The 26,955-nt window shown below is 38.9% G+C and overlaps 1 protein-coding gene across 5 annotated transcripts in view; it reads right to left on the reverse strand.

Annotated features, from left to right (window-relative positions):
* Window positions 1-9,009: 9,009 nt before the first annotated feature.
* Window positions 9,010-26,955, reverse strand: part of GTDC1 (glycosyltransferase like domain containing 1) — a 288,481-nt gene continuing 270,535 nt past the window's right edge. For all 5 annotated transcript variants that reach the window (XM_081935119.1, XM_081935121.1, XM_081935120.1 and 2 more), the window contains 3 exons: window positions 23,166-23,236; window positions 22,333-22,424; window positions 9,010-10,215 (listed from right to left, as the gene is read on the reverse strand). In XM_081935119.1, coding sequence (XP_081791245.1) covers window positions 10,132-10,215; window positions 22,333-22,424; window positions 23,166-23,236 — 247 coding nt within the window. In that variant the 3' untranslated portion in view covers window positions 9,010-10,131. The remainder of the gene's footprint in view (window positions 10,216-22,332; window positions 22,425-23,165; window positions 23,237-26,955) is intronic.

Consider the following 26,955-nt stretch of genomic DNA (forward strand, 5'->3'; position numbering starts at 1 on the left):
TGGCTGTTATCCTCTGACAGGTAATGGTGGGGTCATGCTATCCAGCTTCAGAGGGCTAGGGTACATCCAGTCTACTAGACCTCTCGGTGTTAGCATTGAAGTGACCACAATCTTGCCAAATTTCAATCCCGTTGGAGTCTTGGGTCTCATAGTTTGAGTGCATTGTGAAATTTAACTCATTTGAGGTATCTTGGTTCAAATATGGTTGACCTAGGATGCACTGTTTTGCCCGCTTAAAGGTTAAAGACATAAAAGTTTTAGTGGTATATAGATACAGCATCACTTTTCTTTAGCTGTACCCATTGCTTGTATTCATATTGTGGCAGATTTGGATGAGGCTGCTGTGGACGTAATGTTTCATTATGTTTTGCAAAAACACTGTATCAGATTCTTGTGTAATCCAGGAGTAACCAACAACAGAACTTTCAACAGCCAGGTCTTGCTTGTTGCATTTCAGAACAAAATTTTATCTTTCTGAACAGGATTAGGACATTTTTATAGAGAATCACTGGTTAGGAATCAAAGAGAGGATTAAGAGTATAGATTAGCAGCTTCACTTGTAGAGTATGCGATATTTAAGATTAGTGCTATGCAGAAAAGATTGCCGAAGCCGCGGAAAAGGGAATGGCAGTAAAGAAACAACTGATGATTGTGTCCAACATTCCTCTTTTCATCGTATGAGCCACAGACTCTATCGTGTGTGGCTGATACATCGGACAAGAGATTCTAAATACGTGCCAGAAGAGATCTGATTAAGATGACTGGATGTATGAATAGTGCTGAAAGGTATACCCAGTGGAAGCAATTAAAAATTAAACATTAAATATCTCATCCCAAATCAATCAATCAATCTCAAAGCCCATCTTTTCCTCCCCAATAATGAGTTCACATAGCTAATTGAGGTGAATCTCTAAAGAAGGTCCTTTCTCTTGATCTCTTATGAAAACTATTTCCATTGGAATGCCCAATGGTTTGGATATAGGATGCCTGTTCGTTGGTCCTGAAAACCCTTTGAATAGTAGGCTGCCAGCTAGTCTGAGCATCTTGAGGGAGAAAGGCAGGGCATAATGGAAGATAATGCAGGTTGAGAAAAAGGCAATTCCTAATCACAACCCCACAAAATCAAAGTCACAAGAACGAAGGGGTAGCACAGCTGCTGCTACGTTCATATCCAGAGAATAGCGAAGAGTGTTCTGACCGAGGCTTCCCGAGTGCATGAAGCAAACTCCTTGTCCTGACAAAAAAACTCTTTTGTTAATTTACTGTGAATTCTGTTCATTCACATCCAGCAAAGTCTTTCAAGGAAGGATTTACAGTCACAGACCTTATCTGGCTTGGAGTGCTGCCAGGCCAATATCTGTAAAACCTGGCACGGAGTCTCAGAGAGTCACGAACCAATTAAGCAAACTAATTGTCTCCTGCAAACTCCACTCCCCTTTCGCTCCTCATTTATTTCCTCTGGGAGGGCCATTTATTGTCCACCTGTGGCCTTACTCCCAAGTTGACCCCTGTTCCTTTCGTCTGGCAACTCTGCATATGCGCACACTAGGAACAGGTTCCACCTGTTCATCTGCCTCACTGATGTCTGACACTGAAGGCAGCTGGTAACTGGCATACAGCTCTGGCCCCCTCTCTGCCTCCGACACAGAGCCCTCATCAGAATCTTCCCCAGACTATAGGACTGGCCCATGTTCCTCCCCAACCTCCTCACTGTCCGAATCTGCTGCCAGCTCTGCTGGCGAGCTACAACAAAGAGTCTCAGACTTCTCAGTATCAGAAAGCAAAACGTAGACTGAAACAAAACGAGACTCAGTCATGCAACACTACATGGAAATTGTAAATAATCAGGAACTACAGTGAATGTATTATTTTACTTAAGTAATTGAAATATAAATGTTGCCTAACAGCAATTGAAGTGACTCCCTGAATTCCAAGTAGACAATACAGTGGATTTATCAAGAAAGCTGTTTCCTCCTCCTCGCCCGCCCCCCCCCCCCCCCCGGTCTCTTTTTAAGTACACATATGACCGTGCATCGTAGCTTATAAACACATGGTATTTGGCCTCCTTGCTATTCTCAACATTTGGAATTCCTAAACTGCGCAAATTAAACAATAATATTTTATAAACACACAATGGATTTTGCTCACTGCTTTGTTAACATAGAAATTATACAATTCTGACATTCATGTAAATTTCGAAAAGTAAACAAGAGGCCACGTTTGAAATAAAGCAAATGCAAACCAACACAGGCGAAAGGCGTGTTGTGCTGGGCACCTCCACCTATGTCCGACAGCAGCTGGGCCTCCCTCGGAGAAGCATAATGGAATAAAGCTCAAATTGTAGCTAAGGCAGTCTGATCCTTTGTAACTCTAAAACCTTGTTTTACACCTCTCTGTAAACAAAGGAGAGCTAAACAATAATTGGCTAGCTGACCATCTATACTCATTTAGCATGTAACCTGCTATTAGAGTTAAAAGAAGTTTGCAGCAATAGTTCCTTGGAGGCAAGAGAGAAAAGACTGTATTTAGCCCTTTTAATGTTGGTAACAACTGGCGTGTGTATGTAGGGGAGAAATGCTTTTGTAACAAGGGATGGGAAGCAGTTTGAGAAAGCTCTCAGGAATGCAGTTCAAGATGATTAAATAGTTACTTTTCTATTTTTATTTATTTATGGGGCGGGGTGGGGGGTGGCATTCCTGTTGAAGGCCAGCAGGCTATCCAGCTTTTAATGTGTTTTCCTAACTTTGTTGGCAAAATAAGCATTTTAATAGCAATAGCACTTAGACTTATATACCGCTTCACAGTGCTTTACAGCCCTCTCTAAGTGGTTTACAGAGTCTGAATATTGCCCCCAACAGTCTGGGTCCTCCTTTTACTCACCTCGGAAGGATGGAAGGCTGAGTCAACCTTGAGCCTGGTGAGATCTGATATGCCAAACTGCTGGCAGCCGATGATCAGCAGAAGTAGCCTGCAGTACTGCACTCTAACCACTGTGCCTTAATCATGGTTCAGGGTTTCCAACCTGGAACTAAGGAGAAATATCCTGACAGTGAGAATAATTAATCAGTGGAATGAGTTGTCTCCAGATGTTGTGGGTGCTTCAACACTGGAGGTTTTTAAGAAGAGATTGGACAGCCATTTGTCTGAAATCGAATAGGTTCTCCTGCTTGAGCAGGGTTGGACTAGAAGACCTCCAAAGTCCCTTGCAACTCTGTTATTTTGTTATTCATCCACTGACATCCACTGAATGCCTTAGCTCTTGAACTTCACCATACAAGTATTCCTCAACATACGGCCATAATGGGGCCCTCCCATTATGGTCCTCTGTCGTCATGGTCACAAAATGAGACTGCCATTTGATCAATTCAAATTCCTCCTACCACTGGTCCTTGCACTTATGACTGCTGCAGCCTCCCATGTTCATGGGATCAAAATTAGGATGTTTGGCAATTCGTTATGTATTATATAATAAACGCCTCGCTTAGCAACTGAAAAAAAAATCATGGTTCAGGGTTTCAAATATCTAATTACCATAGTTTACAGATGGGCCAATTTGTTTCAAGCTCTACAAAGGTCAAGCCCTCCACATGCCTGTTCCTTGATTTGACCATAAGTGCCTCTTACTTGGTTGAATTGGGCCTCCTAGATACTTTGTCAGAAGAGAAAACTCTGAGGCCCCAATCATCATGAGACCTTGCAGCGGGACTGTAGATTCATTGGAAGACACACCATAAACAACCCAGTTTGAAGTTAAAGGATAGGAAGCAAACCCTTCAGTCCCCAAGACCTTGTGAAGCACACAATTTCAACCATCACCCAGGTTTTACAGTTGCTTTTTGCCATGTTCCAGATGTCTGGATTTGAATTCCCAGAATTCTCAACAATCATGCTGGCTGAGGCATTCTGGGAATAGAGGCCCACACATTTTGGTTGAATACCAGAGTAAATATAGGCTTTGTTTCAAGCAAGTGAACCAAACTGGGGTGCACTGGCTAAACGATGGGATTAGAATGTGGCGTAGCAAGACTGAAAGCAAGACTGCTTTCAGCCATGGAAGCTCATTGGGTGATTTTTTTCCCCCCTTCAATCCTGGACGGAGTGCTATGGTAAGACCTAAGGTCTTGGAGGAAAAAAAAAATCTAAAATATTTACTTTTATTGTTTAAACCACGTCACATTTCATAGTCACTGAAATCCACAGCATTGTCATGGCTACAGAAATACAGCTGCAGTTGTTTTTGTTGATCTACAGTAAATCAGATTTATTTGTGCATTAGTGTCAATTTTTGTATGAGTTATTGTGTACACTCACGCATACACGTTTTAAAATAATCACCAGAGATGTGCCTGTGGATAACCTTCCAAGATTAAATCTTTATAGCCTCATGACCCAAATGTTGACTTCTGGCCCATTTATTGCTGTCCCCACCACCATCAATCTCATAGTCCTTCTCTCCACCTCCTGTCCAGCCTTGTTGTGTCATGGGCTTTGTAACTACAGAGCAATGGGACTGGAGGTCTTGGAGCCAGTAGCTTAATCTCTTCAGATTTTTCATATGTGATCTCTTTCAAGAGGCAAATCCAAAAGCACCACCAACGAATCATGTGACTAAACTAGAAGACTTCCAAACCTTTGAAGTATTGTAGAATGGTTGAAACTGCACCATCCCAGAACACACAATACTGTCCAAAAACCTTAGGCCATTATTATATTTGTTGTTGTAGCAATAGTATAATATGGAATTATGGTCTCCTTATTAAAATATAACTAGAAAATATAGGGCATTTATATACAGTATTCAAAAACAAGGAAAAGCAGAAAAAACAACTTCCATAGGCTAAAGTAGCAAGTAGGTAATGTGACCGACCCTTACACAACACTATGCATTATATGCAATAGCAGACCCTTAGCTCCTGTAAACCTAAATGGAACGGAGTCCTAAGTACTGTCATTGCTAATACCTGTATGTGTCTTATTTAGTTTCTATTTGGTTTTAAGGAAAATGTGCGTAAATGTCCTCTTTCTAGATAGGTCACCTCATTTACAACTACCTTAGCTTAACCTGTTCTTGGTATTTGTTCATTCAGGAACGTGCACCATGAAAAAAATCTTAGGGTGGATGAATGGCACTTTCAGGTACACATAACATCTGGCAATATATTGGAGACACAATGATGCCTACCTCACAGAGGGGACAGTACAAGGGACCCTGAGATACTCTTCAGAAGAAAGGCAGAATAAAGAATTAATGTGTTTACAGAGGATGTTTTATTTGATTCCTCCTCCTTCAAAATTGGTTACTGTTTGTCATGTGAGACCCGAGAAGTTTCTTCAGATTCAGCGAGGCTTGCTTAAAAAAAAAAGGCCCCAGAACTTTTTAAATTTCCACCCCACAGTTTTTGCCTACGTTATATCATTTTGGAGCACCCTGGCCCTGTTTAACCTACTTTGATTTTTAATCTACCAACCTCGCTTACAAATTGTTGGATTGGACAGCTGCTCATTCTTCAAAGCCTTTCCACAAGCCAAAGGTTTGTAAGCAGAGTTCAATTCTCTTCACTCAAATTCTACTGCTGCCATATTATAAATACTTTGAGGTGATATTTCTGCTTCCATTATCTCCACTCCTTAAATTAACCAATTCTTCAGTTTGGTTACCTTTGCAGATCAAAGAGACTTGAGGTTTTGTTTTGCTTTTCCTTTGACTCACAGCTCATAGTAGAACTGATTTTTCTCTTCACAGTAAAGTGCAAAACTCGTTTGTTTAGGGATTCAATGCGACCTTCAACACTGTTTCCTTCAACTATCTTCTCATGAATGTTTCCAAGATCCACATGAAGAAAGGGTGCATTGTAAATGCAAGATGTTCTATAGCATGTGATTATCAGTTTCTAACAATAGCTAGGCACATTTTTTTTGGGGGGGGGGAACATCAGAAGTTAATACAGCATTGCTATTTATTATCCTATAATTAAGGCACTGACAGTTTTTCTATTATAAAACCTTATTTGCAAAGGTTCATAACTCAAGAGGCAAAAAAATCATTTCATGATAATGTCTGGATTGCCATGTTGAAGCATTTAAATATTTTAGCAAAACGAATTTAATCTGTCACAGGTTTGCCATTTTCCAGCTGTTATTTTTGCAGCATTGTTTCACCCCACACTGCTTTGAGTGGAGGGGTTAAGCATGATTGGACGCTCAAAAATTAGGAATTACACTAAGGGACAATCACTTTATTGTTGTTTTGGAAACCGGAAAAGCAAAGTTCATGAAAGTAAAGAGATTGGAATTAGAAATGGTGATAATAATAAATTAATTAACAAATTTTGCTATACCTGAAAAATTTCCAACCCTTAAACTCTAGTACTAATCAGTGAGACAGAAAACAAGTGGAAGAGCAACAAAACATATGACTACCCGCTATGGAAAAAAATATTAGCATACTTTCAGCTTTAAAAATCAGAAATATGTAGCAAGATTTTTCAAAGCATCTGTGTTCAAAGGAAAAGGTAGTATCTGAGTTTAGCTACAGAAGAAAATATTTAGAGTTGGCATAGCTACCAAAGCATCAAATTATAATGGAAGCACAGAATAAATTGTGACTTTGAAAATATTACTGGTAGCTATGAGTATCTGCAAAAGTGGCAGTGAAGACAAATGCTGGAAATAACAATATATTCTTACAAAAAGTATGTGCCATTAGGATTTTGAGGTGCTCTTTTAAAATGAATATTTTAAAATATTTTTAAAAATGCGTTGATCCTCCAACATGCCTCTTATTTCAAGATGGCCTATAAATACAATCAGCAAATTATTATGGTTGGTTGCAAAGTCAGCCAGATCTTTAGATTGGTTTTGGCATTTTTATCCAGCTAGCAAGTTCTTCCTAAGGACCTGGGAAAAACAGATATTATTGTTTGATTGTATTATCACAAGATGTAAGGTGTTTCAAATATATCAGATGTTTTGGGATTACACCAAAGATGCCTATTATTACAGGGAGTCCTTAATGTAAGATCACAACGAGGCCTGACCATCACAGTTGTAAATAGATGGTGATGTTTGATGGTGTTAAAAGATATTGTTGTAGGATGTAAGCTGCTACAAGTAAAGTTGCCTTTTGCAATTGACTGATGGAGACATTGTCAATGCCGAAGGGGCTCCAGATAGTTTGGGATTGCACCTAAGGTCCCGATTATTGTTGGTACTATGTTTGCTTTCTTTTGCCACAATTGTTCTATTTCTATTTGCAGGTCTTTCTGTTTTATGATTTTCTTCAGCAGCTAAGTGATCCACTTCAGCATCTTTTCAGAGGGGATATTTGCTGTCTGCTGCCATCTTTATTATTATTATACTTTAAACATTAAACATGAAACTCAGTCAACTGAACATTCAAAAATGCATCACAAATACCTTTGATTGGTGCTAATGGTTGATACGGGTTGCTGCCAGCATCCTAGGTATCAACCAAGTACCTTCTTAAAATATATGATGTTCCTAGTAGCACAGTTTTTTGCAGTTCCGCTGGTGCTATTGCAGGAAGCTGCAATTTGTTGATGTATCTTATAAAATTCTTGGACATGGTACCAAGTGCCCCGATGACAATGAGTATCACTATTTCATGTTTCATCCATAATCAGGTAGTTTTGATGGTCAGGTTGCGGTATTTCATGATTTTTTTCCAGTTCTTTTTCTTTGACTCTGGCATCTCCAGGTACCGCGATGTCAATGAATTGTATGTTTTGGCTCTCTACAGCCAAGATATCTGGCGTGTTGTGTTCCAAATGCCGATCCGTCTGTATTGTAAAGTCCCACAAGATCTTCACCTTCTCATTTTTGGTAACTTTTTCAACATTGCGCTCCCATGACTTTTTGGAAACAGGTAAGTCATATTTTTATATAATGACCAGTGGATTAATTTAGTAACTCGGTCGTGTCTAGATGATGAGATTGCTACTACCACTACCACTACCTCTTCTCCTTCTCCTCCTCCTCCAATATGCAAGACAATAAAAAATTTGGCCCATCTTCTCCTACAGTATCTTCAGAATTATTTCAGTACTGAGACTGGAAGCATCCTGCATTCCAAACTTCAACAGCAGTATCTGCAATGAGAACTACCAGATGTTTAAAGCTGCATTCTGGGGCACTGCAGTTCACATTGTTAAATTCCAACAGAAAAATGGAAAAAGCAAGATAATTTCATCATATTTAATTTGGCCTAAAGGAGCACACCAAGGGTTGATACCATCCCCTTCCCCTTACTTATTTAGCTTAAGCAGAATGTGTTATGAAAAATGCTAGATGAAGAAATAGAAATAAAAAGTAATATTGCCGGGAAAAACTTGAACAACCTCAGACAGTACCCTAATGCGTAGATGGAATCTCACTGAAGGTGAAAGAACAACATTGATGATGTTCTTAAAGCTTAAATGTTTTGGACACATAATATAAAAAGATAAGTGTCACTGGAGAAGGCACAGATACTTGGAAATTAAAAAAGACTGAAAAAGAGGCAATCAGAAGATAAGGTACCTGGTTTAGTACAGCAGCTCTAACAAGATGGATAGTCCTTATAAACAGATTACAATTACCATCCACAATCCAGGAATGCTCAGAACTTCAACTTTAGTGTGTCTGATGCCTGCAACTTTTGTATTTAGCTACATACTAAATGCAGGTCAGTAACTGAGGTTTAAGATAGAAATGAAGTACAGGTAGTCCTCAACCTGGAACCATTTGATTAGTAACCGTTTAACGGCACTGAAACCATTTAACGGCACTTAAACCATTTTTCACACTTATGACTGTGGTAGCATTCCCCGTGGTCATACAATCAAAATTTGGATGCTTTGTAACTGGCCTGTTTTTAAGATGGTTGAAATTATGTAATCATCTTTTGTAAACATCTGAAACACATCGATAAATTTACGTACTCATACCTGAATGGAATATGCTAAGTAAAAACTTCAAGGGGTATTTTTATTAAAAATAAGATATAGCACATTTGAAATTTTGGAGCATTTAACATCAACAAATGCAGTTGCTCTATCATTGTTCAAAGTACAATCAATTTATAATGAAAAGCTCCCATTTACAAGTTGGGGTACCAATTTCTCATTCCCATCCCTTCTACTTAATAACAAAACAGGTCATAACAAGGAGGGGGGGACCCCACAAATATCTGTATTTTGCCCCCATGGAACAATTGTGATGTCTGCCTGTTCACCGGCCTTGAGAGAAATAAAACAAGTCTCCAACCTTTCGTTTCATTGGATAGATGGCACCATCTAGCATATTTCCCATGCTAATTTGAATTACAGCTGTTTATCTTGCCACTTTCTTTAAGATTAATTAAATGCAAATGCAACTCTGGGAATCATGGATCACCTGCCAGACCCCCTTATTAATACCTTCACTTAAAAGCCCCAGTGCCATGGAGTCATTAATTTGCAAAAGGAGGAAAGAGGGTGGGATGGAGAAGAGGAGGAAGAGATGGTGGGAAGAAGTGCAAAAAAAAAAAAAGCAGTTTCCGCCTCTCCATAATTCCTAGAGATCTGCCCAATTAGACAGGGTGGGTGGGTTGGAGAGAGGGCAGTGGTCCTCCTTTGAGACCCTGTGCCCCTTGGAGGACGCGACAACTACGCTGCAAGGATAACCAGGCAGTCTAGGTATTGAAAGCTGGCAGCAAATGTTTGAAGTTGCAATCTTGGCTGCCATCACGTCGGCCAAGGGAAAGCACGCAGGCTCCGTGTCATCCAGTACAAAGGACAGAAACAAATTCCACCGGAAATTCAATGTGGCACCACATATGGGATACATGAGCATAGTTATACAACAGGCCACATTTATTTTTTCAGTCTCCTGCCTGTGATGCCGAGGACATGTGTAACCATCGTAACGTCTCCAGGAATCTGCATTCAATTTGAGCCGGAGTGGTGGCAGGGATCGGAGATCTGAAGCCGCCACAGGTTTGTGGCAGATGGCTCTGTGTCAGCTATGACAAGCAGCCAGGCTGAGCTTCCTCTGCCTCTTTTCCTCTGATCAGGTAAATATGGACACACACACACACTGGAAAGTTCTCCCCGTTTTGCTTTCGGCTGCAAGTTTGTGACTTCGCCCCATCTGTCACAAATCTTCCCTGGGTTCTGTTGTGAGGAGAGACCTGAATTTATCATGGAGCGCTGCCCAAGAAAACTGAGATGTTTCACCCTGTGAGAACAAAGAGACAGACAGAGAGAGAAGAGACAGAAAAATAAAAGAGGGTTTCTTTTCCTCTTTTGCACTGTCAAATATTTGATTAATAAATAGATGCACAGTTGTGTCCAATTCAGAAATTCTCCCTTAAAATCACATGGTAGTATAAACACCGGCATAATACCAATGTAAATAAAATCCTGCCCTCTGGTTAGATCAAGGTATAGGGACTCGGTCCCAAGTCAATGTAACTTTTGTACAGTAAAAGGAGAGGCTTTTGTTGCTCAACTATTGTGAGACTGGGCTGTTGCTCTTTGTAGACTTCACCTGAAATCAGGAAAGCTTTGGAGGACGTGCCAGATTATTTCATTGTGTACCTTCTCTCCCTTTCCTCCCTGTGGAACAAAATCCCCAGCCGTTCAGAGATTTAGTACAATTTTATTTGGATTCACAAATGTGAATTATTAATAGTTAAGAGCAGGCTGAAAGCAGGATCAAACAGACAGAAAAACCATGTTCTACACACATACACACACACACACACACACAGAAGGGGGGGGTTGCATTGGATCGCAGAGCAGAAGGAATAATTTTACTGGTGTTTGTTCTCTGATCAATATTGATCACCTTTCCCATAAACAAAACTGTAAACATTTATCACCCATTCTATCAGTTTCATTTACTGTTCTGGTATAACCTCATTTTAGCAATGGTAGACATCTCTGGTTTTATTTTGTTATAGTACACAGATCAGTAGGATACAGAAGCACCTATGTTAATTCCTTACTATTCATTAAGGGCAATAAATGTTGATTTGGAAAAAAATATATTAACTGATCTTTATAAACAGGTAAGTCTCCCTGTTAGATAAGAACTGATTGCTTAAAAGCAACATGATAATTTTGCTGGCTAGGCCAAGGGCCAGACAGGATAGCTGATGAGAAAAGAGGAATAGGATCTTCTAGCATCCTTTTCTTTGTTTAAAAGAAACTGAAGAAGATTAATCCTCCTCTCACACACTTTTGCCCGAATTCAAATCATCCTCTTCCCAAATCTGTTGGGACTATTACGGAAGACAGAGAAAGATAGAGAGGTAGCCATTTGGAATGTCATTCCTTCTCTATAACTAACAGCAAATTGGATAAAGGTGGGATGGGCATAGCTAAAACTCTTTCCCTCATTCAATTTCCTGGTCCAAATATAAACCACCATTTCCCCTTACCAGTCTTTTATGCAAAGAGGGTAAGCAGGCAGCACTGCACACATCTCCCTACTCACATGTAATTTAGGCCAAAGCAAGGAAACCTATGCTAAGGTGAATGGTCTTCAGTTCTGATCTGTGATTCAGTTTATCTGCTCCATGCATACATTTATTGTGGCCTTGGTTATAGACTGTGACCTGGGAAGAAAAGATGGCAGGGAACAAGATAAGCTGATGATTACATGAGATGGGGGAGGGGCAGAAGTCAAGAATCTCTGGCACCCTCAGGCACCCTAGCAAAACTCTAATCTGAAACCTTGGAAAGTTACTCCAGTTACTCTTGATGGACCAATGTCAGTATAAAAGTCTATGTCCCTATGAGTTTTGACCTGGGTAATGCATTCCTACAGGGGACGTGGTGACTCAGTGGCTAGGACGCTGAGCTTTTCGATCAGAAAGGTTGGCAGTTTGGCGGTTCGAATCCCTAGCGCGGCATAACGGAGTGAGCTCCCGTTACTTGCCCCAGCTTCTGCCAACTTAGCAGTTCGAAAGCATATAAAAATGAAAGTAGAAAACTAGGAACCACCTTTGGTGGGAAGGTAACAGCATTCTGTGCGCCTTCGGTGTTTAGTCATTCCGGCCACATGACCATGGAGATGTCTTCAGACAGTGCTAGCTCTTTGGCTTTGAAACGGAGATGAGCACTGCCCCCTAGAGTTGGTAACTACTAGCACATATGTGCAAGGGTAACCTTTGCCTTATGGATTCCTTCAAAAGTTGGCATGTCTTCTCCTTGCCCTGCATTTTCCCCCAAAATTATATTGAAGGCAATTGTCTACAATTCTTCCTTTATCCTCCTTATCTTCTCAATTCCCCTTTGCTTCACCATTAATGTTAACTCTCGGGGATTCCCTGTTTTTTCTTATTGCTTTTCTATGTCCTCTTCTCTGGTATCTAATTCGTTCCTTTCTGTGTTTTTTAAAAACTATTTGGGTCTATAATCTTGATCCTGTCTGATCTTTCGGATAATATTGCCCATTTCCTAACAAGAAAGTTAATACTTCTGATTCATCTAATGCTATGCACATTTGTACAAATTATATCACCTTCAGTGCCCACACCATCATTTTTAGGATAAATCTATAATCATGGGACGATTCTCTGTACTTCTTCCCCCTACTCCAAGCCCAAAATGGCAGAAGTATTATTTCTCAACTGCAGTTTCAGCAACATTTGGGTGCATCATAAACAGATACAGATGTTCAGGGAACAGGTTTTCTCATAATCCTATCTACGGAATGCTCCCTCAGAGGATTTCACCTGTGTCCTTCCCATTGTTCCTCCTATACTATGCAGAGGCCTTTTTATGCCATCGTAATTCCATTGGTTGCTTCTGTTTTTATTTTTTATTTATTTGTTATAAGATTTGCCACCTATCTCGTATTCAATGGCTCTGGGTAGCTTACAACGTAAAAGCATTATTAAAAAAAAACATTAAAACCATCCATTATAAAATAACAGAGCAGATAAGATCATTAGCACAAGATGGCAAAGGAGGAAGCAAGACACCCGAGTGGTGATGGTGGTGGTGGAATGGGATTAGGTTTTAATTAGTCAACCACCTCCATTATGAAACTCCCCTACTTTGGGTTCGTCACGCCATCCGGTCTTATGAAAAGACAGGAGGTTGGAAGCCAATCTCACGTCAGGGAGTAAGATATTTCGAAGGACTGGAGCCATGGCAGAAAAGGCTCTTCTCGTGGACCTGGCCAGCCAAAATTCCTTGATGGACCAGTCCCATCAGTGTGAGACCGTTCCTCAAGTAGCTATTATTCCTGTTATAATGTAATATTTATTATCATTTGTAATATATGTCATTTCTTTCATATATGTGTATTCTTTTTGTTGTTGTAAATTGTCCTGGTGCTACAGTTGAAAAGTAACCCAAAAATAAGAAATAGATACATCTTTCACCACATATAGCAAAATCAATAACAAGAAAGGACAAACTTGTAATGGTTCTATTAGTAAATTAACACAACACCCTCTGCCTTCTCTTAGTAAATGATCACAACTACCTTCTCCCTTTCTTCTTCCCTCCCCCACACACTCCGTTTTTAAGGCCTTAGTTACAGGAAATCCCATTTATGGGCCACCTCAAGATGAATGTAAGATAAGTAACTCTGAAAAAATAAAAGGCAAGGAATTTGTATTGGTGTCTAGGAAGCAGCAATCAGTTAATGACAGGGTTGCGTAAAGTCAGTTCTAAGGCAAAGGGAAAAGAGTGAAAAATGGAAGTTACTATTAATAATGTTACCTGTCTTTTGTGACAAATGATGGCATGAATATCATCCACTGTTTTACTTTCAACCTCTAGCCACCTACTCCCTCCTGAAAAATGGGATACTCCCATTCTGACAACCCAGAAATGGGGGGGGGGGGGAATGTGGGGATGAGAAGGCATGAAATTAAAAAAGCATGCTTGCTACAGATCTACTGAATTAAACAAAAGGAAAGAGGTCACCCATGCCTTCTGCAGTCTCCTGTTAATGTCTTTTCTGCAAAATTAAATGATTCTCTTGTAAAAAAAAAAAAGCTATTTTATATCTCTCTCCCCATCCTGCCATGTTCCAGGGACTCAAAAGATTCCACTCTTGCCCTATTCCCCTATGTGCTCCGATGCCCTTTCTCCAATGTTTCTAACTCATCAGCCAGTTTTAATTCCCTCCCTAAAGGATGCTGGAAGCTTGTACTCCCCATTTAGTTTTGAAATAGAAAGTTTGATGCCCTTGCTTTTATACTGAAGGTTCTGCTACTCACTATGGCAGCATTACTTCCTACTGTACCTTGGAGTGTAACTTAATGCTCAGCTAAACCTTCTCTTTGGGCTAAAGTCGGAGTATCCCAAGGGAACTGAAAATAACATGGTGAAAGGCAAATGAAAGACTGCACAAATACAACCAATCCAACTCTTTGACTGGTTACTTCAACGAATACACTGAGTTATCAAAGACGTACATGCCGTCTTTTAAGTCTTTAACAGACCTAGCTTAACTGCATTTTGCAAACCCAGTCTGTATTTCTCACACTTGCAGTTAAACTGAAAATGTTAATGTGGTACAATCCAAATTTTCCTTTTCTTGGCTGTGATGCTTTCACAGGACTGAAAAGAGCAAAGGTTTCATCTGAAAGCAGTCTGCCTTCCAATTCTGCTCCAAGGACTGAAGGTTCATTTCTGCTTCTCCACCCCATCTCAAACTCTGGCATCATTTCCATCTTGTCCTGTTCTGGGCTCTGCCTTGCTTTTCTTCTACTAACACTTTCATTACTATTTGGGGTGAAGGTTGGTCTCAGGCTGGTGGTGAAGGAGAAAATGGAGAGAAAAAGAGAGAGGGAGAGGGAGGGAGGGAGGGAGGGAGGGAGAGAGAGAGAGTGAGAAAGAGAGAGAGAAAGAGAGAAGAAGAGAGAGGGAGAAAGAGAGAGAGAGGAAAGGGAGAGATAGAGGAAGAAAGGGAGAGAGGGAGTGGGAGAGAGAGAGAGGGACAAAGAGAGAGAGAGAGAGAATTCAGAGTATTTTAATAACAGGATAAACCATTTGCATCAGGATGCAGGTTCACATGCTTCTATTCTGGGCTGCACATTTCTTGCTATGTCTTTTAAATAATCTGCTTTTTCAAGCACAGCCCTAAGGCACAGGATGCAACCAACTGCATCTATGTAGATCCAGGTTTGGCCTGCGCTTGGTTTGTGACCGCTGTTTAGTTCAGGGATTAAAATTAAACAAGATATCAGAAATAGTTATTAGCCCCAGTTACCAATACCCTCCTGTTTATATCAAACAACTAGAGGATAAATTTCACTAGGAAACAAACAGCTTCCTAGTTTAATTGCCTATCTTTTTAAGCAAAACAAATGGGGGAAGCAAATGGGAGTTTGGCAAGGAAATTAGAAGAGCCGTACAGAATCAAGTGCCAAGGAAGGTGAGAGACTGCTGGCTGTCTGCTGCTGGTGACTGGCTCCTAATTGCTGCTGATCGTTGCCTTGAAGGTTGACTTCTGAATGACTGTCTCCATCTCTGATTGGAGAACATTGTTCTTGCTGTACTAAGTGATGCAACTCAAAGGATCATAGAAGCCGGAATCCAATTCTCAGAGAACATGAAGACTTGTTTTTCCTCCTTTTATGCGCCCCCCCCTTCCCTTCTTATCCTATTTTCCTTTTTCAGGAAGAAAAAAGCAGCAGCTTCTTGCAAGCAGGGAAGATTTGCAAGGAAATCTGGGTACAAGAGTGGGTAAGGACAAACACACAAGGTGGGCAGTGAGGGAAGCACTATCCCAAGAAAGTGTATGTGTGTGTGTGTGTCTTCCTGACTTAGGCAGATTCAAAGGACACCTGCAAGTTTTCTTCTTGGGGGAGAAAGGGAAGGGACTGGAGGCAGCCGTTGCACCGCTGTAAATGCACCAAAGGAGATGAGAGAGCTGAAGGGGCAAAGAAGTGAACACTAAAAAATGTGAGGGGGAGAGGGAAAGGGAGTGAAAGAGACAAAGATGTGGGGAAAAAAGAAGCTAAAAGAACAGAAGCCACTTAATGCCAGTAGAACTCCAGAAATCTTTCAAGAGGATAACCATTTGCCACTTGAGCAGAAGGATTTCTTCATTTCCTGTGGGTATCTTGATACTTCTTCTGTGACTCATGATTATTCTTTACATAATCAACATCGTCATATCCAATAGTTTTCTCACAATTGTTTTGGCCTGGGGTAGCAGTCATATCTCAACACTCACTTGTACCGGAGTTTAATCAAACTTGTTTCTAGAAGAAAAGGAGGTCTCAGCTCTCGTGATTTCATGGATGTCTCCCTATAGTTTTCTTGGTACGATACAGAAGCAGCTTAATACTGCTTTTTTTTTTCTAAGATAGGCTTTCATCTTTTCTTTCCAACCTACAACCTTAGAGTTTCCTGGTGGTCCCCTATCCAAGTCCTAACCGAATCTAATTCTACTTGGCTTTTCCAAATCTGCCAATAATTGCTAGAAACTTGCTTGGGATGATTGACTAAAATAAAGAAGATGAGATTGCAAATGAGAAACCACAAAGAGAAACCTGCTGCCTGCCTGTCTATCTATCATCTATAGCACTGGGGAAAATCCTTGAATGCCAAGTTTTACAGAGAATAAAACTAACTCAAAAGGCAATAAGTGCCATGTTTAATTCTATTCTGTTCTGATTACCCAGAAATGTTTCAAGGATAAAGTTTGTATGGACTATTGCCAAAAGAAATGAATCCAAATATAGGTATAATTTTATAGATTTTACTAGCTCTAATGAATGAAAGTTATTAAAATAGATACTTGTAGAGGAAACTATGTGACGTGTTGATTTCACTGCGGCTAAACTAGGGACCAAGGCTAGAGCTCTGTCTTCCAACAGACACCAAGAATGGAGTAAGTCTCAGATTCACTTTGTATGGAACAATACACCCAGGGCTTAGCCATAACATGTTGCTGTGCCATATTGTTTACATTGATTACCTTTTTGTAGCAAGCGTAATTCTGTCTCTCTTTTGCCTCTAACTTTTTAACTTGGCACAGGAGCTGCATATAATTGACAATGCAATAATATGACTAGTTTACACTATGTTATTAATAGGCTCACAGCAAAACGCAAAGAAAGAAAGAAAGAAAACAGCTGACTGCCCCAGCCCGTGTTTTCTACATTGGGCTGAAATCAGTGACTAAACTGTATACGGTACAAAGTGAAACCCTCCCCTTTGTTTTTCAGGTTTTTGCATTTCACTGAAACTCCAGTCAATTCTCGTAGAAAGAGCTGTGCCCCCAGCTGCAGGATGGTCTTTCTCTGGTTTCAGCCAAACCTACAGCAAGACTAGGTTCCAGTTTCACTGGTTTGGACTTGCACTTAAAACAACAATTAGGAAAAGAGTAAACGTTGCCGCTAGACTCATAAGGTTTTTAAAAAATGTATAAAGCATTTAAGAAGCAAATGTGGCTGTCTGAAGAACATTTGCATGTGGGAAAATATGGGTACCTTATTTAATTTATGCAATTTTCTACTGTCTCTGTTCAGATGAACAGTGGGGTACAGACATTTACAATACAATGGTGATAATACAAAAGTTATATGTTAGAATAGTAACATAGAGTTATAAATTCTTGATGTATAATATTAAGCCTTCAGGAACAGTGAGGTTTTTATTAATCTCTGGAAGGCCATGATAGTGAGAGGCAACTTCGCCTTGGGGGACAAGCTGTTCCATAAGAGGGGAGCCCCCATAAGGATCACATTTTGGGGTCCCCCATCATACCTTAGCAGCAGCTTTAATTTATATGAAAAAGAAGTGACTACTATCTGGGTCAGAAAAAGTACATTATCTTGGCTAAGGAATACTGAGGGAGACAGAAAACTAAACCTGGAAAGTGAAGAATAATATTTTTGCTTTCAAGAAAATGTACTGTTTCTTGTTTACAGCAACAGTAAGATCTACAACGTACAGTCGAAAGAATAGATATCTAGGAAAAAAATCAATGGGTTCTGGAAGGATGCAGGATAGATGGGAAATTATATTTTAAACATGGGATCTTTTAAGATAAAGAATAAGTTCCATTATTTAGGTTCATATTTCTATCTCGGCTTTCAGCAGATTACTACGAAGCAGTGTTTGGCTAACCCATGAAATAGGCAGTTGGACTCAAGACCTCTTCATGGTGCTTTGCCTCCCCATTTGCAAAAAGCCCAGAGTCAAAAGAGTTTTCTGTTGGAGATGAAGAATATGGTAGCACCTCTATTTCTACTTAAGTTATAACTCATCCGGCAGTTGTTTCTTTTGATAAGTATCTTGGGAATGGGACACTTTCTTCCATGTCTTGGCAGAGTGCAGACTGGAAGGACAATTTCCTGTCTTCCAACAAATGGCATGGGTAGGGATGGCTATCCTTCTATCTCATCAGGTTTCTGTCACCTTAGAACAGCTTCTTCCAAACATGGCAACTTTAAGACTTGTGGACTTGGGCTGAAGAATTCTGGGAATTGAAGTCCATAAGTCCTAAAGTTGCCAAGTTTGGAGAACTCTGCATTAAAAGATTTTCTCCGTCTGTTTAATGGTAGACCCAGTTCCATCCATAAACATGGGATTTCCTTCCCTTGGAGGCAGAACCACAGAGCTCCACAGTTGCCATACAGGGATTCCCAGAATTAGATTAGGAAGAATTTGTACCCATCAGGTGTAATGAGCATGTATTTATCCAAGTATGTGGAGATCATGCCAGGTAACAGTGTCTGGATATAATGTAGCAAAGAGCCAATGTAGCCAATTAAGCATTTCATTTACTGGAACTTGTATAAAAGACATCTCTTTTTCCTTTTTTGGAAATCATACTTATTAATACTCTCCAGCCCATAATGAAATGGAAATAATCCTTGGAACTCAAAAGACCCTAGCCTCCAGCCATGAAGCAAGCTGTCTGAAACAAAACTGTCTAACTGCAGTACTAGGAAGAACTATAATGTCAAGGTAAAAATGTAAGAGTTTCTCTCTCTCTCTCTCTTTCTAAAGCCTCCATGTATAGCTATGCGATACTATTGACTCAAGAAGTAATGTTGAACACTGGAAGTGTTCAGTCAGCATTTTAAACTATTATGAGCTACCTTCTGAACCATTGCCAACTTAATAGACAATGAAAGATAATGAGCTTGAAATTGGGTGTTAAATTGCATTTTTGGTTCTCTTCTTTTTTTTTTCTCGAGGTTTAACCATTTCCTGCAGAAACAATATTCCCTGTTGGTGTGCCCTCACATAAATGTCCACTCTTAGGTCACCCATAAAAACTGCATGTGTAAAAAAAACAAAATTATTTTCATTCACTCGCACAAATGTGGGACAATGGGGGGGGGGGGGGAGAGGAGGCATGGAAGAGTTAGAAAAAATATCAAGGGGAGGAGTCAGAAATTTTTTGGGGGAAGGGAAGAGGCATATAATTGCTTTATCCTAAACAGAATGCGTATGAATTGTGGCCTGGTCATATTATCAAGCATATATTTATTAGCAGCAGAATCAACACTATTTCTGGGCCACCTAGGAATTGAGAAGGCAGACGTGACACCCCACCCCCACCCCCCAAGAATATAAAGCAGCAAGATGCACTGTTGTAGGGAAAAGTATGGGATTCATGGACATAACTAAAAAGCACTATCTATTAAGAACATTTTCACACGTTGTTTCCCCAAAACAACCTGCACCCAACCTCCAAAGCCTCAGCTGTGATCCCAAACCTCCTTGCAAAATTGCTGCCGAATTATACTTTTACTTTTTTTAATGTGACAAAAAGGAAACAAAAATATGAAATAGATTGAGAGAGATCATATTCGCTGCAAATTAATTTCAGATAAGGTCAGAGAAGAAAAGGGCCAAGTGAGGTCCCAGTCTGCAAAACTGGGCATATTAAAACCCCATTACAGGGAGTCCTTGATTTGCAACCGTTAGTTTAGTGACTCTTTGAAGTTACAACAGCTCTGGAAAAAAAACCTTTATAAGTAGTCCTCACACTGTCATAGCATTCCCATGGTCCAATGATCAAAATTTTGGCATTTAGCAACTGGCATATATTTATAACTGCTGCCATGTCTCAGGGTCATGTGATGGTCATTTGTGACCTTCCCAGCGGCTTCCCGTAAGTAAAGCCAATGGGGAAGCCAAATTTGCTTAACAAGTGTGTGAATCACTTAACGGCTGCATTGATTTAACAACCAGGGATAAAAAGATCATAAAATCAGCCGTGACTCACTTCAGAACTGTCTTCTTTAGCAATGGAAATTCTGATCTCAATTGTGATTGTAAATTGAGGACTACCTGCACTGATATGGCTTGGTCCTCTGCTACAGTTTCCAAGAGAAGCTAACAGAAAGCACGCTTGAGGGACTGAATTGTTATGTACCAATGAAGGAGAATATTTGTACCTCAGGACTGACAAGAGGAGATAGATAGATAGATGGATGGATGGATGGATGGATGGATGGATGGATAGATAGATAGACGGACAGACAGGGTTAATGATAGATAGATAGGTAGGTAGGTAGGTAGGTAGATAGATGATAGATAGATAGATAGATAGATAGATAGATAGATAGATAAACAAATAAATAAGCAAGCAAGCACAGTTGTGGTTTCACTTAGTGACCACTCCATTAATGACTGAGTTGTCAATCCCAAATGTGGTTGCTAAACTAGAACTATCTATATTGCAAACACCCACAATGTTCAATGTTATTTGTTACAGCAGAACTATACATTGTAGCAAAGGAAGAGGAAAATATTTTGGGTCAGTGGACACTGCCCAAATCTGAAAGACTATTATGGGGTTATTGCAAAATGGCTGCCACAGAAGGACCTGGCCGACTGGTAATGGCAACCACACTGAGCAGCACCTGTCAGAAATAGCCATTTGTCAAAAAGCAAGCTGGTGTCCTTGATCTCTGCCGTCTTGATTAGTTCCCACATTCAGCTAGAATCAACGAAGAAGTGCTTATGGACACCTTTATAAACAAACATGTCTTTTCATTTCCTTTTAGAGGTTTTTTTTTTTTTGGTGGGGGAGAAAGTTGAGAAATGTGCCTCAGTAAGTACTGAGGGCATCCTATTGCATATCCTATCACAATGTTCCCAAAAAACATGAAGACCTGCATCTTTGCCTCCTCTTTTTATTCATTCTGGAAATCTAAAAACATCAAATGTGGGACTTGCAGGTTTCATGCTCTAATGTTCTAGAATAGTTTGGGCATCTTTTTGGACATTTTCTTTCTTTTTTCTTTTTGTAAGCCTCCTAGAGTAGTCCCCCAGTGAGATAGGTGGCAAATATATTTAACAAACAACAACAACAACATTTTAGCTTATTCTGCCTTTCTTGCTGCATTATTCACTGTTACAGGTGGATAGAAACACGAAGAGGAACACAGTTGCTCCTTTTCTGAGCTTAGCCTAAAATGCCATTAAAAGGCAAAGAACCAAATTGGACTCATTTACAAAGGTTTGGGTGAGGCACCACTTGTATAAAGAGCCAGTTTGATCCAGTGAGTAAGGCACCAGGCTGGAGACTGGGAGTTCAAGTCCTGCCTTAACCATGAAAGTCAGCTTGATGACCTTGGGCCAGTCACTCTCTCAGCTCAATTCACATTTACAGGATTATTGTTCTGAGGAAAATAAGAGGAGGAAGGTGTGTTGGATGTGTTTGCTGCTTTGAGTTGCTTGTCAAAATAACAAAGGTGGGATACGAATAATAAATAAAAATATATGTAACTATACATGTGTGTATAGTTACGTGTGTATATGAATGTATGCACGTATGTTCATATGTACATATATACGTATGTACGTATAGATAGACAGAGCAATATAAAGAGACAGACAGACATCCACAATGCAATGCATTACGCATTTTCTGAAGTGATCAAAACAAGTTAAAGCAGAGGGGGGAAATATACCTGGGCCATCATCTGATAGGACAAAGTAAGCTCCTTTTATTAACATAATTGTAGGATCTCTCCCCCTCTCTTACTTTCCTTTTAAACTAATGGATTAAATTAATCCAGGTTCATTTTTATAAGCCTCTTGGGTCCATGTGTGGCGGACAGTCACTTTAGAAAACAATAAATTAAAAAAGAAGACAAAGTGTATAGCATATACTAAGTGCACATATTTCATAAGACTTTGGGTTAATACAAGTGGCATCCAGTGTAATTAATCCTTGTGAGTATAACAACTAATATCCCTTCATAGCATGTTTCCTTTAAACAGTAGGATGTTAATTAAATGTTTTTTGTTGTTGTTTTTTTCCTCCTTGTTTTGGAAGGAGGGTTGGGTGGGTTCAGTTTTTTTTCCACTAAGCCAAAGGCAGCATCATGTTGCTATAAGGAATAAATACCTTATAGAGATGTTTCCTTACAATCTCTGGCCTCTTGCAGAAATTCTGGAGCCTTTTAATAAGCTGTTCAGGTGTAGAATACAGATATTCAGCTGCAGGAAAAACAGATACATTTTTAATGAAACAAAAACCTCAAAGCACACACTCGATATTAGTCACTTTACTAATTAAAAATGCATATTGCTCTGTGCCGCCTCGTGTTTTACATTATTTAAGCATGATTTTATAAGGTTTACCTCAGCTCACAAGGATGTTTAATGCTAAATAAGGCTATGTAGTTGTGCTGTTTAGACATCTCCTTTGGGTGATTAAAATACATTATATTAATGTAACACAATGCATATATGAGACATTTAGTGATGAGATTTTTTACCAAAGAATTGGTACTACATTAGTGTTACCCCATAGCACGACTGCATACTATTAAGTATTAAATTGTTTAAAATAATTTGGTATAATTTTTCAGGCCTATTTCCCCCCCCCCCTTCCCCTCTGAATATTATTAAAAAGGAAAAAAAATCTGCAAGCTATCATAGACAAAGCGACCTTTTTAATAAAATCTATCATTATAGGCTGTGTATACTAACAATGAAGAATGCTATTTCAAAACTAGCTTTTGTGTTATCATGAAAGAACAGATGGTAAATATAAACTTCGTCTAATGTATTAAAACACATTAAAAAATTCCTTAGCGCTAACATGGTAGCTTGCCAAATAAACAATTGCTCTTGCTTAAGTTTATACTCAAACTTTGTATTTTCAAATTAATTATAAATTAAAATACCTCCCCCCCCTAAAAAAGGAAAAAAAAATAAACCTAGATAGGATAATACCTGGAAATATTTCTGGATAAACCAAAGCATTCGGACAAAGGGGGTAACAGCCACAATGCACCGCTTCTATCCTAAACGGGGGAAATGCAAATTGTGTATTATTATTGCATTACTGAGCCCCAAAGAATATTTTTGGCGAGTGGCACAGAAGTTGGATTGCAACAATATATTCCCTCAGCATCAGTATAATCTCTTTACATGCCAAAGTTGCTCTTTTTCTTAAAAAAAATAATTTTATTGATCATATAAATTGCATATAATGCAACAGCAAGCGTATGTTTTGTTAGCTAAATAAATCAAAGCACAGCTTTTTTCTTTAAACAGCTGTCTCAGTAGACAGACAGAGGATACCAATATGGGCTGTTCTTCTCTATGGTACCTGGGGAAGAGTGAGGCACCTATAATACACTTCCTCTCATTTTCAAGCATACTGTCAAAAACAAACACTGATATAAGCATACATTGACCCACTGTATCTCAGCAAACAGACTAGCTCAGTTCCTGGTGTTTTTCTAGGATCAATAAGCCTTCATTGTGATGAATAACGCAACCACACCCTCAAGTACAGGCACTGGATGAGGATCTAGGACAACTCGCCACAGCTAACTCATCCCAACCAACTCACTACAGGAAAATTTGCCACAGCCAACTAGCAGTGGGACAACTTTCTATGGGACAAAAGTTACAAAATCTCAAAGAAATGGTGAAATAGAATCATTAAAGAAAGGATACAAAAGGAAAGATAAAATGAAATGGAAATGACAAAAATTTAAGTAATTTTTAAAGTATTTTAAATAATTAAATTACATTGTTGAATGGTCTCGGGGCGAGTTGGCTATGGTGAATCGGCCATGGTGATTTGGCAATGGTGAGTTGCTGTGGCAAGTTAGCTGTGGTGAGAATGTGGGAAAGATCTAGACTTACCAGCATAAATAAGTATTAGGAATTGCTCCCATACTCAACACTCTTTGTGCAATAATTAGAATAGTGAAACACAGAAGATGTTTCAAACTTTAAAAGGTAATTTCAAAATTACATGTATCTGTACGAAATTAATGTGATTACAAACCCTCTGAGCATGAGCTAGCTTGGTATGGGCATGTTCCTCTTTTATTCATGTAAAGAAATAAAGTGACTTTGCCTGAAAGAATTGGATGATGTATACTTAAACAGACCTAGTTATACTTATGGGTCTTTAATTTTTTAATGACTAATTAGAAGCTTATTATTGCTCTTGTGGCAGTAAAGTATGCTTGAGACACAACCACTCTGGCATCCACAATCAAATGGATTACAACAGCAAAATAATGACAATGACAGCAATAGAAAAATCTAGAAAATAATAGTGTGTGCACAAACATATTTGCATGCAGTGATTCTTCAGCACAATGGTTATTCATCTAGTATACAATAAACTTTATAAACAAAACTGGAAATTCTATTGGACAGAAATTACAGAGCAAAGTTGAAACCATACTTTAAATAAATTATAAAACAATTTGAAACCACATTTCACACTTGAAACCACCCTTTATAAGTTTATTTTAGACTTTATTTGAATAGTATGCAACATGGTAGAGGATTTGATTTTGATTTCTTAATAGAATATCTACTTTGTCTTAAAAAATGCAACATGATTATTTGACCATAAAAACATTTGTGGAGGGTTTTCCCCCAAACATTCCTTCTTCCTTTAAAAAAAAGATGCACATTTTGCATGTACATTAATTTAGCTGACTTTACTTCTGCTTTTGAAATAGAACATCTATAGCTTAACCAAATTGTAAATAAAGACAGCTTCAAAGATTATAGTTTGTATCCAGCAGGTGTTAAATTAGCAGACTGAACGGTTTCTTGATCTAGTGGAGGGTTCCATCAATGGTATGAGAAAGGGAGCATTTCACCCTTTTACAGCCCTGTTTTGATCAGCATGGGAAGTAGGTAAATGCAATGAGAATTAACATACATAAAAACATCCTTATTTTGTTCCACTGAATTAGGTTTTCAGGGGATTATTCTATCAGCAGAGTGGTATCAACTACATACAATCCTATAGCCTCAAATACAAGAAGGCAGCTTACAAAACTGAAAGAGAATTGCATGAGCTTATTTGGATTGTCCTGGTTCCCCATATCTCCATGGTTGTTCATACTTTAACCTGTGTGTTACTCAATCATAATTGTCAGAAATTGGGGAAGCTTAGGTAGGATGTCCAATCCAAAATCTATAAGTATAGCACTCAGACTGATATGCAACTTCTTAGTTCTTTGCAGCACTTACTGAGCCATTTACAATGTCAGCATTTTGCCCCCAACAATCTGGGTCCTCATTTTACTGGCCTTAAAAAGATGGAAGGCTGAGTCAACCTCGAGCTGGTCAGGATCAAACTCCTGGCAGTGGGAAGACTTAGCCTGCAATATTGCATTCTAACCATTGCGCCTCCTGATATGGTATATGTATAAGGGAATGTTTTCTGAATACAAAGTGTGATGAAGTATCTTTTTGGCCATTAGTTAGTTTTCTTCATTTAAAGGCATAGTTTGTTAGCCACACAAAATTTAGTAGAGTTCAGATGATGAACTTATGTAAGAAAAATATGTATTTTCTATTATTTCCTTTTCGAAAACAGAATAACAGGCCAAGCTATAATCAGCGTCATCTTTAAAACACTGTAGCATCTTCTTTGCAAGGTCTTTCTCTGTCTCACAAATTAATAAAACCAGGATCCAATATTTATGTAGTTTGACAGATAAAAGGTAGGATTTGGAATTAATCCTTTTATTTGAAAATGACCTTACATGCTGATGCAAAAATAAACAACTGCCAATATATTCCTGGAGGAGTTGGGGAAAACAGAACATGAAATGTATAACACAAGCTTTCATTTAAAAAAAAAATAAAGAAAAAAGAACTCAGTTAAAAATGCTAGCTAAACTCAACGAAGAATGATCTGCTATTAATCCTAGGATACCTATGTAAAGAGAAACTGTATGAGAAATTGACCATTAGTTTACACATGTGGATGGGATCTAGAAGTTGGTCTATGGATTGTAGGAGATAGGCTGCCTATTAATTTTGGTAGCAATTTAGAAACAACCTAACATTTTTCTATAATAAGGTTGTAGATGCTAAATTCAAACCATGGCAACCACACTTATCCTTTATTTTGATTTTTAATTCCAAGTATCTCTGGTGAAACAACAGAGTCCCTATAACTCCATTGTTAAAATGACCTTTATATTCCAATTAACAAATCATCTGCTAAATCTATGAATCTTAATATTCAAATCTATTCCCTTCAATTCATACAATTTATCTGCAAATAGTTGTTGGGCGTCTGATTCTAAATATAATTAGCTGATAATTTTGCTTGGCTGAATTACTTTTCTGGAGGGCCCGCTAAGTCTCTCAGTTGCATTATCTAGCAATAATGAATCTGATAGGTGAAATTTTTTACTGTAATGAGGATGAGACACAGTTGTGACACCTGAGTCTAGTAATAACAGAAGACTGCTAATTATCGACAGCACTTTTTGTGTGATGCAGAGAGGGGAAAAAAAAACCCATTCTCATTATTAAAAAAAATAAAAAGTTACAATTATAAGTGACACCAGAGGAGAGTAAATAAAATGGAGTGATTAAAACATTGCTGCTTTAAGGGTGTTTTTAATTAAGTGGAAATGCTAATGTTGTCATACTTAGCAGATGGGATTAAAATTAGTTATTGTAAGTAACTCATATTTTGTGTTATGGTTTCTACGGCATGTCTACAAGATCTAAGAAAGTGATA

The sequence above is a fragment of the Natrix helvetica genome (assembly GCF_964273705.1).
Source record: "Natrix helvetica genome assembly, chromosome: 1".
In the NCBI taxonomy this organism is placed as follows: domain Eukaryota; kingdom Metazoa; phylum Chordata; class Lepidosauria; order Squamata; family Natricidae; genus Natrix; species Natrix helvetica.